The sequence below is a fragment of the Astyanax mexicanus genome, chromosome 1, assembly GCF_023375975.1.
Source record: "Astyanax mexicanus isolate ESR-SI-001 chromosome 1, AstMex3_surface, whole genome shotgun sequence".
Taxonomy (NCBI): Eukaryota; Metazoa; Chordata; class Actinopteri; order Characiformes; family Acestrorhamphidae; genus Astyanax; species Astyanax mexicanus.
This window is the reverse complement of record NC_064408.1, coordinates 48,041,652-48,060,673: the sequence shown is the minus strand read 5'-3', so window position 1 is coordinate 48,060,673 and position 19,022 is coordinate 48,041,652. Positions and strand designations below refer to the sequence as shown.

Below are 19,022 nucleotides of genomic sequence, written 5' to 3'. Positions count from 1 at the left end.
CACCTTCCGAAAAAGTTGGGAACGCTCTTTGATATACATATATACACTAAATGACAGTGACTAAAGACTATGATTATGTTCCCACATAACACATCTGCAGCTTTAACCATTAATTCTCAATTTGCAGTTTAGTTTATGTTAAATGTTGAATGTTATCTGGGGAAGTTTGTTTCATGAGCTTATTTGATAATATTTTTGAACACATATACCAACCTGTATAGCACTCAAGTGATATATTTCACACCACTTATTTCACAGTGGTTACCAAGAGAAACCACTTCAGAAATGTCCTTCTCAACCCAAATTTGCTTTAGTTTAATGTTGGAATATTTGAGTTCGTCAGTGAACGGTAAAATAAATTGCTTATGCGTGCCTGAAAGGGTCAAGGAAAGAAATACGAAAGGAATGGAGATGGTATGCTAAAAAAAGCGAATCACATTGTCACTCCTCAAGCCTCTGAAGTCGTGTCTTAATCAGAGCCCATTCTTTACCAAGCCAGCTTTTGGGCTCTGTTAATCCTGTTCTGAGAGTGGAACCTTTTCATTATAATTGGCATTCTGGCTCATGGACTGATTACGCGTTCTACTCTGTCAGAAGGTAATTCACAGGGAACCATTTAGATGGGTGTGTTTAAGGCTTTTAAATTGGTGGAAGCTCAGTTGGGGCCATTGTGTTGCTTTAATGAGTGATCCTTTCTAAGCAGCAGTCTTGTGGCTTTGGAACGGATCTCCCAGAAAGCACCAGCACTCGAAATGTGCACGAAGTGCCACCGATACTTACCAGCCATTCGCTCGCTGCGAGGGATAGGGCCAATCAATACAGTGCTTTCCTTATCACCGTGTCAGCTCCTATTGTTGTGCTATCCTTGGAAAAGTGAACATACACACACACACAGAAAAGCTCACACACACATACAAACTTCCACAGGAACAAAAGCCAGTCAAAATAACCAGCAACCTGTCGATGTGGAGGTAAGAGTTGGAATATCTTTAACCTTGTAAAGTCTAAGGAAGTGCCTCCAGGTACAGAGAGTCTTACTTCACACTTACACACCTACAGCACTGTGAAAAAGTACTGTGACATGAGGAATCAGGGGAACTGTGGGTCAGCCCCATGCCACTGCGGGCAGCCCCGGTCTGTCCCAGCTGGCACTCATTGGACTGATTAGGCAGCCAGCTGGGACCTGCTTAAAAACTCTGCCCCAGTCTTCACTCGAGGATAGAAGCTGGCGTGAGAGCAAAGCAAAAGCAAAATGGATCTAAAGACGCTAAAGTAAAGCAACTAGAGAGAAATAAAAGTATGTTTTGCATTCATTCACTCCCTGTGTCTGTGTCTCTCTGTGCTTGCAACTACCAGGTCACAGTGGCCACGCTCCCATTCCCAAGGGCGCCATCACAGTATGTATCCCTTTCTGTGTTTCTCCACTGTTGTACACTGTATTTGTCGATGCAAATGCTTTTAGATCTCTGAACAAAAATCTTAGAGAACACATGAAAAAGTAATTGCCCCATAAAAAGTAATAACTTGCTGAATGACCTTTAGCGGCAATCGCTGCAACCAACATTCTCTGTAATTTCATTTCAGTCTTTCAGACTGTTGTAGAGCAATTTGAGTGCACTTTTCTCCTGCCAGCAGACAGATTCAGACAGCTCATCCACTGGGTTGAAGTCAGAACTTTGCTACTTCAGAGCAATCATTTATGACTTATTCTTAGTAATTTAGGCATCGATTTGCTATTCTGTTTTGGGTCATTCTCTTGTTGCATAACCCAAATGTGTTTCAGCTTCAGCTTTTGGAAAGAGCAGGTCTTGTACAGGTCTGGAGGAACATAATGTACTAAACAAGCCCCACACACTACCACCAACATGTTTAAAATGTTGGTTTAATGTCCCCTACTATAGACACAGGCTGTTTGAAGGGCAGGGGCAAAAACATAAATAAACATAAAGGGCACCTACTGAACAACATGGGGACTGTACCATCTATAAGGGGGTATGGCTAAAACTAAAAACTTAAGTATTTGAAATTGGTGCATGTTTAACAATGGGAAGTAGTTAGTTATAATTTTAAAGACACCAATAGGGCACCATTTCATCATGTTTTCTCACGTGTAGGAGAACCCTAAACAATGCAGTGCTCTATTTTCTGTACTGGAAAGAGTACCATTTGGGACACTGACACATAGGAGTGGCCTAGAAGGTGCTTTTTAATTGTGCCTTTTTCTACTTGAAGGGCAGAAGGGCGCCAATAGATGGGCACTAATTAAGTAATAATGTTACCACTTAAATCTGTCAACCTCTAATCCCCCAGTCTCATTTTCATAAATCAGGTTGCCAGGTATAGACAACATAAAGCAAACAGTGTGCTGCAGCCATGGAAATGGGTAAACTAGCTAGTTTTCTGATGAACAAGTAATCAGTGAGTGTCATTAAGGTTGCTAACCATAGCTGAGTAATTTATCACCATTTATTTATTGATTGCTATTTTTCTTGATCTAGAGAGCACATCATTATCATTTATTGCAGGAAGTGACATGACATCAGACACAAGAAATGCCAATAAGGTACTTTAACTCTAGAGGGCACTTCCTTGTTCAACCATGGGGGCAACCAAATTAGTCCACCAATGAAATGTACCAAACGGTTTAGGGATTGATTATCTACGTTTTTTTATTTTTATTTATTTATTTATTTATTTTTTTACATAACTGCCACCTTTGCCCACCGTAATGCATACTGTGAAGTCATGAATTCTGATCCAGCCTTCCTGGATAATTCGGGGATTTTTTAATTGGGGATTTTAGCTGGCTCCAGGAAAGTTTTAACAATGTTCTAAAGGTTTTCAGCTATTTAGCTTTACTCCCTAAACATAATTTTGTAGTGGTTACGAGGGATACCGAACTATTTACCTGATATCAATATTAATTTTAATATTAATATTAAAGGTTAATAGGGCGCCAGTAGCGGCTAGCTACAAAATTTATATTTAACCTCAGGGTGAGTTCTTGTCGGTTTCAGAAAGTCTTTGAACCACGGGAGGAACACATTTAAGTCAAGAATTGGCTAAACAAGTAATGTTTATTTAGAATAAAAGTAATACATGGATATATGCAGAATTAGATAAGGGGCATAATTCAAACAACAATTTGAGAGTGAAATTCAAGCACGCTGATGATAACAGTCTTACAACCAAACCTTCTCATCGCATATATGAATAACTCAAAACACTTTAGACCCAAACAACAGAAATGTATAAGTAGATAAAAATAAACAAATCAATACCCAGTTTAATATACCAAAGGGGAAGTAATTATGATAACCCACTAGGAGATAAACCTAAATATGAATAACTAAACCCACTATAAGAATATTAGGAGATTAAACAAGATTATAAGTGATTATATACTGCTATAAACGAACTAACTACTAAAGAAGCAAAACGCTCTAAATCCAAGCTAATTGAGTTAAACTAGATTACATTAGAACTATGGAGCTGACAGAGATCCCACCATCTCTCAACCGGGAATAACTATAACTGAAAACTTAGCAAGACTCAACCTAACCAGACCAACAGAACGCCACCAGAGAATTAGAGATTTAACCAGCGCCTCACTTTGCGTTGACCGGCCTCGGGCAACCGGTGTCGTCTCTGCCGCGAAGGGAACCGTTGGTGTCGACCGCCAGGAAGGGTAGCTCGATCCAAGTGGCCGAAGCGGGTTCTTCAGGTGGACTTCACGGTGCAAGCAGGGCTTCGGTTCCAACGGCAAGCGGGAGCGATCGCTCCGGGCAGCTGATTGATTCAGGATTCTCTTCGCGTCTGGGTCTGGTACGGCGAGCGATGTATAACGCTAAAGATGAGCGGTGAACTATAGGCAGCTCCGTAGCGCTAAGGTGTTCAATAGCTGGAAGCACCTAATTCTCTAATTCTGTTGATAATCGCTGGACTTGTGTTGGTCAGCGCGGATGCGCTGCAAGCGCAGCTCAAGCTCTATGACTCAAAAACTTAAGAATCACTAAGCTGAATCTAAGAGAAAGTAAAACAAAAGAGAGAGTACAAAATTCTAACTAAAACTCTAAGTTAAAATTACTTCTAAGAAAAAAAAAAATTGAACTTAACTAAACCTAAAAAGCGCACGAACTCCGAACTGCGAACCACGAACTACGAACTACGAACTACTCCTGAATAATCTAACACCCCCCTTTATTGGAAACACATTCCCTTCGTGACGTATTGGCCCTAACTTGTGATAGGTTTCCTAACTGCAAGTATAATCTCTAAAAACCCAATCAGCTCCAGGTAGGTGGAGTCTTGCCTGGACGACTCCCCCTTTTTTCTTTTATTAACTTAAACCTTAACATTCTTAAATGATCAGATTAAACAATTGCTTATTTAAAATATACTTTGACATAGAAAACCCACAATTTCCCCACATTCACCCACTGTTGCATAGCATTTTAGTGATATGAATAAACATCTCAGAACTGAAATCCTAACCAGACAATTAGATAATCATAGTTGATTTTGAGGTGTAAGAATGGAAAGAAATATAACACATGACCAGGGAATACACTAACTTCCACGCATCGGACTCTTAGAAAGGAAAGAAAGAAACTCGTTATGAACTTTAAACTTATTAATTCAAGATTTGGTTATTAACCTGATTAAAGTATTGTGGAAACATGCCCTGATAGCTTTTAAGTAATTATTTTAACCAGACTGCTAGTTTGTTGCCATCCGTATTCTTTTTGTAGTTAATGTTCATTCACGTCTTAAGAACACATTTTGTTTTTAATGTTTTAACATTTTTCAGCCTTAAATTTCCTTTTTGAAAAGGCAGACTCTCTTGTGTATTTGAAGAGATAAGAACTCTGGCCGTCGTAATTCACACCTCTCCCCCACTAAGGAATGCGGGTCTCATTGCTCTGGTTAACATAATTTCAGACCTCTTTAAATCAGAAATTCACTATACCTTTATACTTTCATACTTTGTTCTTTACTAAACAGGAAAATGTATCTATATAACCAAAGCAAAGGTTAAAATTACGCTGACTAGTTGCAATAGTTCAACCAATGACAAACAAGACATAATTCTTCAGCCTGGAACCTGTAGAAGAAAATGAAGGTAAACCTCAAAATTGTTCTCTTGATTAGAAAGTGTTTCATCACATTGCTTGATACCCTGCTTCTCACAATATTAGAATTAACCAACAGTTATTTAAGTTATTGTAAAAACATATACATATGTAATTTTTCGATCATAGCCTCGTGCTCCAAGAAAAGTTCCTTTCTTCTCCTGCGGGTGGCAGTATTGTCTTGTTAAATGGTCCACGGGTCCTGGGCCAGTAAAAGGGTCATGCTGTGTGCGTGAGTGTGTAAATTAGATGTGACTGTTTAAGAGGTGTGCTCCGAAGATAGCGGATCAGCAGGTGACATGTTAATCCCCAAAGTTTATGGGTCTTTGTTCAGATGCTTTTAGCGAGACAGATGTTTTCAGCAAATGGTCGTAAAAGTCGTTAAAGTGTTATCATTCAAGGTTGGGGGGAATCACCCTCTGCTCTCCAGTGGAATTTCTTAAGTGGATCTAAGAGTGTGATTTCACAATGAGACATCAGGCTATCTGCTACATATCCCCCCCCATCGGGTGATAATCAGCAGAGATCCAGGTTATCAGTCGATGAGATGACGTAGATAGCTGTGGACAAAAAGGTTACTGGGTATCTCAACTCTTACTGGTGGCATTTGCTGGTCAGTACACAACAGGCTGCATTAGCGTTATCCAAACCAGAGCTAAACCACTTCCCTTACTGCAGCTACCTGCATAGGTTCATCAGTTGCGTCCTCCTGAGTTTCCACTGACACTTCTTGACCCCCCCCTTCTACGTCTCACAAATCTAACCACCTTACCCGACCATGAATCCATTTGTCTCTGTAGCTTCACGGTCTTCCTACGATAAAAACACGTTATACCAAAGGTTGCTACATACCCCAGACATACCAGCACAGCTAACAAGGTATCGGGCAATGACCAGGAGTATCTTACAGGTTGGACTGTCCATGTGGGACGTGCCTCGATCTCTTTTAAGACATTATTGATGGGGGTCAAATCGATAGACTGGGGACCCTCATACTGTATCCGACCAAGGGTGTCAGGGCTGAGTTCTAAGGAGTGGGTAGTAAAGAAATCAGACACCTCAATTTCACTCTCATATTGATCAGGTACTAAGTGGTACAGGGACCATTCCCCAACATGCAGAGTAGCCCCAGGTGGTACGTCTACCCAAAATGTTTGTTCCGGAAGGGGAATACGTTCATCGATATCATGCTGGTCATAGGACAACACCGCTTCCCGTGCCGCAGTATTTACCAACCACCGGCTCCCTACGATTTCAACCTGAGTCTCGACCTGTTGGTACCTATGAGTGACAGTGGCAGGACACTGGTCCTTAGTGAGCATGGGCTTAAGGCCACAAAGATTGCCGGCACCCTCTCGAGTGAACGGTTTACTGGGACAGAGATAGTGTATATCCTTGGACCGGGTACACATGCGCAAATTTGGGGCCAGATAAAGTCCAGGATTGATGTCTTGGTAAGCTACCAAGGTCGGAGTCTGAATTTTGATGTGTGCTTCTTTTTGCCAAAACCCAACATTTACCACTTCTTTTAAGCGATAAATGTTTTCCGCAGCTATTATAGGTAAGTTGACCAGAAAAGCTACTTCTCTATTTTCTGGATTGACATAAAGAGGTACTGCACTTCCGAGTGTATAGGCTAAATGTGCTTGGAGATCAGTAACTTCCTCTCGGGTAGCCCGACTGAGGATTTCCTGTACCAGGGTTAAAGGCACCAGATAAGCTGGTATCTTGCCCATAGCTAGACTGTCTACTGAGGATCCCACTTCCTGTAGCATGTCATTCAAAAGCATGTTAATCACTTGGATGTGAGCCATATCTGTCTGGATTGCCCGGGTCAGGGAGGTGATCGTTTGCAGAGTTTTGTTTAAAGCTACCGTGTGGGTATTGAGGACCACAATGGTACCCTGTAAAGTTTGTCCAATTGCTTGTAGCTGTCTCTGTTGGGTGTCTATTTGGTCCTTGATGTGTGGTAGTTCTGCCTGTAGTTCCCCTACATTACGGCGGACCGTGGCTAGGCCCACGGCATTAACAGCGGATGTGCCGACGCCAAGGAGTGAGCCTACAGCGGCGGCAGCAGTTAATAAACCTGCAAGAAACCGTTTGGATCTCTTTTGAGCCCCATTCAGTTCAGACTGTGTGACCGCAAATTTTTGCAGCTGTTGTAGCATGTGGGTGGTGTCTCGTTCGGCATGGCTTACTGCCTCTCGTACCCACCAATGCCCAGCCCACCCCACTTGGCGGGACCAATCAGGGAAGTTCTTTTTACATACTTCCTCCGGGTTCAGTCGTACAAACACCCTTTGGGTATGTAACCGGCAGTTTGTGATTAGTAGTCCCGAATTATCCCTAAGAACTACTCCTGAGGTAGGTCCGGGGGAGATCACATCAGGGGCCGCGACGATCGTCCCCAGCACGAGCGTCAGGAGCAGGAGAGTCCTCATCTTCCTAACGAGACAAATATACATGATTAACCTGGGTGTACTAGTGTGAACCACCAATGAAGTAGAATCTAACAGATAAGTGGCTAACAATCAGTGATATCCTATTCCCAGGCACAAAATGATGGTTCTGTTGGCTGGCTCGATCGGCAGATGTGTAATGGTACTTGGGTTGAAATTGCAAACAACAGACTACTGTATATGGATCAAAGATCAATGTATTCCTAAATTTTAAAAATGAAGTTATTAGTTTAGTTGCCAGTTGTACAGCTAGGAGTTGCTAAACACCTAGGGGTCTAGCAGGGGTTTTGTCCACCTGATTAGACTCTAATCAAGGCATTGGCGGCCCCGACTTGTCCCATAGGGCTTTGGTGTGGCTTAATTTGGTTGCGGTGTACCCACTTGCGGGTTGGCTCCTTAGAACCTTGGCTGATCTGGATCTGGTACACCACCGGGGACAATTTGTCCGTGATTGTGTGGGGTCCAGTCCAGCGAGGCATGAGTTTGCGAGCCAGCCTACCCGTATTCGATTGGGGTTTCTCGACAGGTTGAGCGAAAATGTAGTACCACACCTTATCTCCCACCTGAAGCTCGTCATAGGACGCCTTCTGATCATAGTAGGCCTTCCGACCCTGGGCACTTCGTGCCATGTGCTGTTGGGCAAAAGCAAAAGTGGATTTTAGGTGTTTCTGCAAATCGTCTATGTACTGCTGTGTTGTGTAGGCAACTGAGGTATCTGTTCCACCTGGCTGATATAACAGATGTAGCGGAAGTGTCATCTGTCTGCCTGTCATCACCTCGAATGGAGAGACGCCGGTGGAATCGTGAGGAGTTGCCCTAATGGCCATGAGTACCAACGGCAATTTCACATCCCAGTCGCGGTGATGCGTGGCCACAAATTTCTTGAGGATGCTGACCACTGTGCGGTTAGCCCGTTCGACCTGACCAGAGGACTGGGGGTGGTAGCTCACGTGCAACTTGGCTTTTACACCGAGGACGTGCCACATTTGTTGCATGACTTCTGCCGTGAAATGAGTACCTCGATCTGAGTCAACCCTACAAGGAAGACCAAACCGGGTGAAGATATGATTAACCAGGAGACACGCTGTGGTTATAGCGGTGTCATTGGCGGCTGGAAGACACTCCACCCACTTGGTGAATGCACATGTGACTGTGAGGAAATATTTGTTCCCTCGAGCAGACTTTGTGAGCGGGCCCACCCAATCCATTTGCAGATCCGACCACGGGAAGGTTAACCCCTTTCTCTGTAAGGGAGCCCTGTGCAGAGGATTCGCCGGCTGGAACTGGCAGCACACCAAGCATCCTTTAATGTAACTAGCTACATGCTCCCGCATTCGTGGCCAAAAGGCCACCTGTTTGAGTGTCCTATAGGTTTCCTTGATCCCTTTGTGACCTGCTGATGGAGAGTCATGGGCGTGCCCCAACATTACCCCCCTGTGGCACGGAGGCACCACGAACGCAGGAGAAGTGTGGGTCTCAGTGACATGAACAAGCAAGCCCTTGACCACCTTCAAGAATGCACGGTTGTCCAAGAGTTGTTTAAGCGGAATTGATGCCTCCAGCATTTGGCTGGTTATGGGATTGTTGGTGGGATCAAGCAAGAAAGCCTTAATAGATTTGATGTCGGGGTCTGCGTCTTGTAGCGTGATCAAATCAGCATCTGTGATTTCTGGATCAATGGAGACCGCAGCGCAGGGTGGGATTTCTGTTGTTGAGGTTTGTTTAGCTTGTGCTCTAGTCACGGCTAAAACAGTGGGGTTGGGTTGGGTTGGGTATTTCAACGGGTCAAAGACCCATGAAACTCCTTCCAAGGCACCTCTTTTGGCCAGTGAATCAGCTTGGTCATTGTATGTCTTGTCTGTTCCTGGGACACGTGAGTGTCCCCTCACCTTTTTCCAGTAGACAAGCATGTCGTGTCGAACTACCAGGTAGTCCGCGGCTGTGAACAGCTCTGTGTGTTTGACTGCTTTCCTGCCAGATGTGAGAAAACCTTTGGTTTTCCAGATTGGCAAGTGACATGTGAAACTTAGACGTGCGTAGTTGGAATCTGTACAGATTAACAGGGTTTTTACCCCCTGGTCGATAGCAAGTTGAATTGTGATGAGTATGGCAGCGATTTCGGCATACTGAGAAGTTTGTGATCCTAGTTTGAACTGTTGTGGTTCGCAAGGGTTGTCATCAAGCCAGACGATTCCTGCACCGGCTTTGAGGCCTTCTTGGTCATGTCGGAAAGAGCATCCATCTACGTAGACCGTGGGAATGTTTTCACACTCCTTGGGGTCAAAGTAACGATGGTTTGTGGGTTTTTGGGAGGCGAGATTGGGAATGGGCGTTGATGTGGCCGGTATGTCAGTTTCACATCGCTGACATGCCGCCAGATCAGTGCCTAGAGGTAATCTCGAGTTTTGCGCATAGCGCACCTCAACCTCAAAACTTTGTAGGGCCATTAACCAGGAGGCGACTCGTGCGTTGGTGACCACACCTTCTCGAATGCGCTGACTGTTGAGAAAGACCACTGGCTGGTGGTTCGTTTCTACAATGATCTTTTGTCCCCCAAGGTAGTTGGAGAAGTGTTTCACTGCCCAGACCGTGGCCAGAAGTGCTTTCTCACAGTCAGAGTATTTGAGTTCCGGAGCCATCAAAGCTTTGCTTGCATAAGCCACCACTCTCTTGTCTCGATCGTGTACCTGGTATAGACCAGCACTCACACAGTGCTCTGAAAACCCAACTTGAAGGTAGAATTCTCTGCTGTGGTCCGGATAGGTTAAACAGGGTGCCGATGCCAGTTTGTCTTTGAGGGTTTGCATGGCTTGTGCCTGGGCCTCACCCCAAATGAAAGGTACATCCTGCTTTAACAGCTGGTACAGTGGCTTGGCCAGTTCCGCAAAGTTTTCAATGAACTGGCGGGAGTAGTTGCATACCCCCAAGAAGCTGCGAAGGGCGTGGATGGTTTTTGGTTCCGCGATATCCACGATGCCTTGGGCACGACATGGTTGCGGGAGAACACCATCTGGACCAACCAAAAGGCCCACATAGTTGACCTTAGTTTTGCACCACTGACATTTGGCTAGGGATATTTTCGCACCTGCTTTTGTGAGCTGATCTAGCACATGATCAATCTCTTCCAAGTGAGCATCGAGAGAATTGTTCCGGATAAGAACATCGTCAACATAAATCAAGGTTCCTCGTTCTCTTGCATCAGGACAAGCTTTGTTGAGAAAGATGTTGAATTCAGCTGGTGAATTGGAATATCCGAATGGGCAGCGGGTGAATGTAAATTGACGGCCGGCGAATGTGAATGCCAGTTTGTGTTGGTCTTCCACATGGACCGGAATGGTCCAGAACCCCGATGCCACATCTAAGGTTGAAAAATATTTGGCATCTCTGACCCTAGGGAGTTCTTGCTCCAATTGGGTCATGGGCCATCTAGAAAGAGGGACCTGGTCATTTAGGCGGCGATAGTCAATGGTCAGACGCCATTTGCCATTGGGCTTCAACACCGGCCAAAGTGGCGCAGAGTAGGTGCTGTTGCATGGTCGGATTATTCCTTTGTCTAAGAGATCATCTATGATCTCTTGCACCGGCCCGTATGATGCAAGTGGAATCTTGTATTGGCGAACGTAAGCAGGAGCAGCGTCGGGATGCGTCGGAATACGAATCATATGGATGTGGGTCAATCCACAATCCATAGAATCTTGAGAGAAAGACGCGCGATACTTAGTCAGCACTGTTCTGAGCTTTACACGCTCTTCGTCTGATTGCAATGCATCTGCATCTAACAGCATTTGCTGTAGTTGCTTCTCAAACTCTGTTTGAGTTGAAGGAAAACTGTCGGCCTCCTCCTTCTGCTTCACCAGGACTGGATTAGTGCCAGGTGATGGGACAGAATCGAGACTAAGGACAGTGACTGTATCCAAGATCATTTGGTCCCTGTGGGTCAGATCAATGCGGTACAACGCATCTTCATTGGTCTCCAAGACAGGAAAAATAGCAATTGCCCCAGACGGTCGGGTGTATAATGTCTTGGACTCTTGCTTTGGGAGCAACTGCTGAGGAATCGGACCGATGACTGGAAGCCGCAGTTCAAAGTCATGAAATTTGGTGCTAACCAGCCAACCCAGTTCTGTGAGTTGGGGAATCACTATGTCCTGGGTTGTACAATTTTGAACGAACAAGTAGACTGACCTAGCACGTAACTCCACAAGAGGTGTGGCTTCCACGGTCAGACCAAGATCAAAGAATCGATGTGAGGGTTGGAACAGTGCATGGGGGTGACATAGTTGTTGTCCAGGTAGGATGGTCAGGTAGAGGCCGATATTTTTGGTATTTGCCGGTAGGGTGATGGCTTGGTTGTTTGCCACCTGACAAACTTCAGGTATGGTCTGACCCGAGTGCAGATACTCCGGCTCAGGGGAAGAGCCATCTGCCTGAGTGTTGGTGAGGGACCAAAGGATGTTATTGATGGTGTCTACCTGAACATCCAACCTGACCAACACGTCACCGCCCACATAGATGGAGTGAGGTAAGTCTGGGACCACAAGGAAAAGCTGGGTGAACTCTTTCTTGTTCCAACGGACAGTCAAAGAACAAGTGCCGACTGCCGGCAAGGTGGGTTGAGGAACGGGCCCAAGCGGAAAAGCTCCCTGGGATTGAATGAAATGAAAGCTAGCATGGGTTGCCGATAATGAGTTTACTAAGTCTTGGCTGACTGCGGATTTGTCCGACCACAGGGCGATGACCACGTCATCCACCTGGAAGTCGTCCAATGTGACCCCCTTCTCCACTCTGGGACAATATTCCCCAAGATTTTCAGATGGGACCATGGTACACAAGAAGGTGTCACGTTGTTCCAAGACTGAGCTTGGAGGCCAAGAAGGATTTGTACACTGTGAAACGGCGGCTGTAGGCCCTTCCTCAATCTCCATAGGAACCACGGGGTCGATCAGTTCCTTGCATGGTTGGAAATGTCCACAAAGACGGTAGCACTGGATCTCCTCCTCACGAGAGGGAAGAACAGGAAGGGGTTGCCGAACCTGCGCCCAGATCTTAAGACCTTGAAAGTCGATAAGGGGCTCGAACCGATTAAGAAGATCTTTTCCTGCGAGGAATGGGATGGACTCCAAGGGAGACACATGAATTGGATGAACAACAGTCACGGGCCCAATCGTAAGTTGAATTAGGGCCATCGAATGTATGGTGATGCCCGTGTGTGAGTAGGGCTGGATATTGAGAGAACAGTTACTCAGCTGTATCTCCCTATTCCGTCGCCGAGCGGATGCCCGCACTCGGTTAAAAAGGGACATGGACATCAGTGTGATGTCTGATGCCGTGTCAAGAAGAGCATCTTGCACAAATTCATCCTCCAAAGTAGTAGCAAGATAGAATTTTCTGGCCACCCCCCTTTCGCTCAGATGGCCCAAGAACTGTCGGAAAGGAAGCTCCCCCCGAATTAGAAATGGGTCTTCTTCCTTGAGAGAGTGGTCAGTGTCTAGTTCCACAACTAGGACTGCACTAGGTGCAGTGTCTTGGGCATGCTCCCAAGTAGCTCGTTTGGGGTCTTTTTCATGGGGAGCAGTGCTCGACTGCTCCTGGATGTTGCGCCCTTGGTTGAGGTTACCCCTTTTCTCCTTGCGCATTTGGTTAACCCATTGCAGGATTAACTCAAGATCCCCTGCCTCCAGGCCGTTAAGGGTTTTGTCAAGTGATGATTTAGGGCTTTTTGCAGTCTGGTTTGGTCCAGAGTGCCTGTTATTCCCATGATGGTGTGGCCTGCCACCACGTTGATGGTGGGAGGCTCGACCTCGATGGGGTCTGCCCTGGCCGCGATTCACCTTATAAGTAGGTGAGCGGCGTCGCTGTGGATCGACCTGCTGACTTTGGGCTGGTTCTTGTCTATAGGGTCTGGACCCGTGAGTCTTATCTGTTCCCTGGAAGCTGTGCTTCCCCTCTAGTTCCATACAAGGGTTACTGGCTACTGCAAGGACCTCGGAGTCGGGTTTTTTTCCCAAACTTTGCTGAACTTTTGCAAAGCCTCTAAGAGCTAGATCTCTTAGCTGCCGACTAGTCAGGGTGCGGGGACAAGCCGAGACACCTAAATGGTGGCTGGTTGAAGGATGGAGGTTCTGGACAAACAGGACCTTGAAATTTTCGTCCTCCTCCATCTCTGGTTCATTCTTGAAGCCAAAGTAAGCGCGCCTGAGGCGATAGTAGTACTGTTCGGGACCCTCCTGCCTGTTCTGCCTCACCGTGAATGCAGCGGAGAGGCCTAACTGGGTTGAGAAGCTAGAGAATTCTGCCTCCAATGCTTGGCAGAGAGCCCTATAGTTCCCCCTTACGTGTGGTGGTTGGCGTTCAATGAAACTGCTAACGTCGCGGCTGGATGTTATTTTAATGAGATAGATTCTGTCGTCTATGGTGGCCAGAGGGAAGCGCCGTAGATAGTAATCAATGTCATTTAGATAAAGGTGGATATCATTAGGGCAGCCAGGCTTAGGTTCAAACCGGCTGATATTGCGGGCAACTTTATCCAAATCTCTATCTGAGGGTGTTATGGGCCTGGCCATATCTGCATTTGTTTGGGGTCGTCGGGTGTGTTCAGATTCGTCCCAGCCAAACAGGGTCCGGTTCACCTTTTTGGGGCCAGCCGGTTCCGGTTTGACTCTGATGGGTGATCGAGGAGCTTCAGCTCCTCCCTGGTAACCCATGGAAGTTACGGGCGTAGGAGTATGTACCTCCGTCTTAAAGAGATGTGGGGTCGCTGGTCTACCCTTTGTTGGGCTTACCTTTGACCCCCGGGAATATGTCTCATCCCGTTCTAATTTGAACTCTGCCAACTGCGTTTCTGCATCCCTTTTTTCTATACGAGCTAATCTTAAAGCACTCATAGCCTGTGTTAGTTCAGCCTCGAGTTCGGTCTGCTGCTCCTGGGCTTCCTCCAGCTTACCTCGTGACTGGATGGCAAGCTTTGTGGCTGTTGCGGCCTCTTCCTGCAGTGACTTTACTTTATGTTCAAGGGCTTCTTGTTGGGATTGTATCTCTGAACCAGTATTATGCCATTGCGCCAATTCGTCCCTGAGTTTTTGGTTAGTTTGCTGGAGAGCTGTACAGTGGTTAGTAGCATGTTGCTCTCTCTCTTGTGAGAGTTGGAGTTGTCTCCAGAGTATGAGGGCCATTTTGTACACGGTGTCTATTTGTTCTTTTATTTTTAGGGATTTAGTTAGGTGGTCGTCCACACAGCTAGTCATCAAACTCTGAAGGTGGGCATCATCTGCCTGTTGCACGCCTTCAGCATAGTCTGGAATGCGGCAGCTTACTAAATCAAGAAGAGTGGCTTCTACTTGGTCCACCGACTCAGCCTCGCTGAGGAGCGGGGACCCTGCCTCTCTTGGAGAACTCATTTTGACTTGACGAGGGTCAAGCGATGCGAGCTGTATTGGAAGCCAGTCCCGGATGGGTGACTTAGCACTGCTGCTGAGATTGGAGAGATTGATGCTAGGGTAACAAACCTTGATGCGTAGTCCCTAGTGAATCTAATAAGCCAAAAGTGTAGTTTTTTTTTTTTTTTTTTTTTTTTTTTTTTTTCAATGGATAGTTATTATTTTAATTTTATTTGGGTGACCTTGGATAGGTATAAGTTTTAATAGTTTGCATGAAAATTGTCAAATACCTATTAGTAATTAATTAATTTATTAACTAGATGGTAACTGACAAGGTTTGAATGACTGTGGATGAATTAAAGATAGCACTGCTGTCACCAAACACCACAGTCAACTCCTGTCAAAAACCAGCATAGAGCGGATGTATGTATGTCTATGAGGCTTTGATTTATTTAGAAATTCAACAAAGTGACTCAGACAGAGTCTAAGCTACCTTCAGTATTAGCGAGCAGATTTTTTTTTTTTTTTTTTTTTTTTTTTTTTTTATGGCCAAATAGGATAAGGATTATATGCCTGTATTTAGAATAACAAGAAGAAGTGGATAATATGTTTGACAAAACAAAATAATGAATGGCTACTATGGATTACCTAAATAACAGGTATTTATAGCAACCAATGATTATAACTTGAATGTTTAAAAATACTGGATATTATGGTTAGCTCAAATGAATATATTTAATGTAAGCAATGTGAGTAGAACAGCTGACAAGCAAGTTAGCTTTGAGAGTTGACACTATGTTTGAAGTAGGATGGCTACATAGAACAAAATATTGAATTATTACAATTGAGTTATCTAAATGTATCTATTTGAAGTGAATTCTAATTTGAATATATACTTACTAGTAATTAAGAATGGAAATGGCACTTACTAGTATTAATAATAACTAGGACGATACAACATTTAAAATATAACAGTAACCAAGCAAAGAAAGCAGGGGAAGAGGGTATCTCGATTAAGGTATGCCAAAACTCATATGAAGCCAACACCAACCACACGTAAACACAGTTTACTACAAGAATTTCCCAAAATAGCGTATAAATGAACTGCAACCCCCTTTAACCTGAGTATTCACCCAAACGACCAGAAGAGGGCAGTGTAGATATAGCTTTACCCCTAGAGGCACGAAAAGGTAAGACAGCCTTGAGGCAAGATGTAGCTGATACAGTTGACCACGAGATGGCGACTAGAGGCCACGGGTGGGGAAGGCTCCGCCTACCGGTGACACAACTGAGTCCCGCCCCCTTGAGTGGGAGGACAAACCTCAGCTCCTGAGAGCTCAGTTGCTTTCAAGCTTTGTGGGGAACACAACGGTCTTGCTGACCTTAACACAGAGACACAGAGAGGAACACAGCACGCAGGGATTTCCTTCACACAGTCTGAGTCAAGCGGGGCTTCCGCTGAGGGCGTGATCCTCGCCCGTCGCGTTTTCGCGACTGTAAACCTCTCTACCACCTAAAAGGATAGCGTTACGCCGCGGTTTGCAAAGCCGCGGGGCACACGAGAGGGTCCCAGTACGACCGGGGTGCGGAAATCCGCGCACACGGGCCGTTTAAACTGGGAAGCGGGTTTACTGCACTGGAAATCCGCAGCTACAGCAACCTCGCTGAGGCCTTTACAAATAGCGCTGATATAATTCACGTGATAATAGTTGTCGGCTGAGCCTGTTTAGATACCCCGGGTAAATGTAAAGCACCAATAACAGTGATAATGAAAGCAGACGCACAGCGGCGTCTACAATACACACACGCGCTCACACTGATCAGCTCTTTGGCGAGTAATATGAGGCGTTTCACAAGTGATTACCAATGCTCTTTAAAACACATACACATAAAGGAGTTGGATATATATATAGATGTATATAGATGTGCGCGCACACAGACAGAGGAGTGACCCGGTTAGCTTTCGCCAGCCCGCTGGCGTTTTACTAACGCGGAGCGTAAGGTAGATATTTAATAAACACAACACACCAATACGTTTCTTAACTCCGTGCTTTCTCCCGTAGATCAGAGATGTGACGTTGGCCCCACGTTGGGCGCCAAATATGTAGTGGTTACGAGGGATACCGAACTATTTACCTGATATCAATATTAATTTTAATATTAATATTAAAGGTTAATAGGGCGCCAGTAGCGGCTAGCTACAAAATTTATATTTAACCTCAGGGTGAGTTCTTGTCGGTTTCAGAAAGTCTTTGAACCACGGGAGGAACACATTTAAGTCAAGAATTGGCTAAACAAGTAATGTTTATTTAGAATAAAAGTAATACATGGATATATGCAGAATTAGATAAGGGGCATAATTCAAACAACAATTTGAGAGTGAAATTCAAGCACGCTGATGATAACAGTCTTACAACCAAACCTTCTCATCGCATATATGAATAACTCAAAACACTTTAGACCCAAACAACAGAAATGTATAAGTAGATAAAAATAAACAAATCAATACCCAGTTTAATATACCAAAGGGGAAGTAATTATGATAACCCACTAGGAGATAAACCTAAATATGAATAACTAAACCCACTATAAGAATATTAGGAGATTAAACAAGATTATAAGTGATTATATACTGCTATAAACGAACTAACTACTAAAGAAGCAAAACGCTCTAAATCCAAGCTAATTGAGTTAAACTAGATTACATTAGAACTATGGAGCTGACAGAGATCCCACCATCTCTCAACCGGGAATAACTATAACTGAAAACTTAGCAAGACTCAACCTAACCAGACCAACAGAACGCCACCAGAGAATTAGAGATTTAACCAGCGCCTCACTTTGCGTTGACCGGCCTCGGGCAACCGGTGTCGTCTCTGCCGCGAAGGGAACCGTTGGTGTCGACCGCCAGGAAGGGTAGCTCGATCCAAGTGGCCGAAGCGGGTTCTTCAGGTGGACTTCACGGTGCAAGCAGGGCTTCGGTTCCAACGGCAAGCGGGAGCGATCGCTCCGGGCAGCTGATTGATTCAGGATTCTCTTCGCGTCTGGGTCTGGTACGGCGAGCGATGTATAACGCTAAAGATGAGCGGTGAACTATAGGCAGCTCCGTAGCGCTAAGGTGTTCAATAGCTGGAAGCACCTAATTCTCTAATTCTGTTGATAATCGCTGGACTTGTGTTGGTCAGCGCGGATGCGCTGCAAGCGCAGCTCAAGCTCTATGACTCAAAAACTTAAGAATCACTAAGCTGAATCTAAGAGAAAGTAAAACAAAAGAGAGAGTACAAAATTCTAACTAAAACTCTAAGTTAAAATTACTTCTAAGAAAAAAAAAAATTGAACTTAACTAAACCTAAAAAGCGCACGAACTCCGAACTGCGAACCACGAACTACGAACTACGAACTACTCCTGAATAATCTAACACCCCCCTTTATTGGAAACACATTCCCTTCGTGACGTATTGGCCCTAACTTGTGATAGGTTTCCTAACTGCAAGTATAATCTCTAAAAACCCAATCAGCTCCAGGTAGGTGGAGTCTTGCCTGGACGACTCCCCCTTTTTTCTTTTATTAACTTAAACCTTAACATTCTTAAATGATCAGATTAAACAATTGCTTATTTAAAATATACTTTGACATAGAAAACCCACAATTTCCCCACATTCACCCACTGTTGCATAGCATTTTAGTGATATGAATAAACATCTCAGAACTGAAATCCTAACCAGACAATTAGATAATCATAGTTGATTTTGAGGTGTAAGAATGGAAAGAAATATAACACATGACCAGGGAATACACTAACTTCCACGCATCGGACTCTTAGAAAGGAAAGAAAGAAACTCGTTATGAACTTTAAACTTATTAATTCAAGATTTGGTTATTAACCTGATTAAAGTATTGTGGAAACATGCCCTGATAGCTTTTAAGTAATTATTTTAACCAGACTGCTAGTTTGTTGCCATCCGTATTCTTTTTGTAGTTAATGTTCATTCACGTCTTAAGAACACATTTTGTTTTTAATGTTTTAACATTTTTCAGCCTTAAATTTCCTTTTT

At 44.6% G+C, this 19,022-nt stretch overlaps 1 protein-coding gene across 1 annotated transcript; it reads right to left on the bottom strand.

Moving 5' to 3' along the window:
* Window positions 1-5,288: 5,288 nt before the first annotated feature.
* LOC125802183 (uncharacterized) lies at window positions 5,289-18,176 on the bottom strand. Its single transcript, XM_049479350.1, has 2 exons — window positions 17,808-18,176; window positions 5,289-7,577 (listed from the first exon to the last, which is right to left on the bottom strand). The coding sequence occupies exon 2, from the start codon at window positions 7,571-7,573 to the stop codon at window positions 5,828-5,830; it is 1,746 nt and encodes a 581-aa protein (XP_049335307.1). The 5' UTR covers window positions 7,574-7,577; window positions 17,808-18,176; the 3' UTR covers window positions 5,289-5,827.
* Window positions 18,177-19,022: the final 846 nt, after the last annotated feature.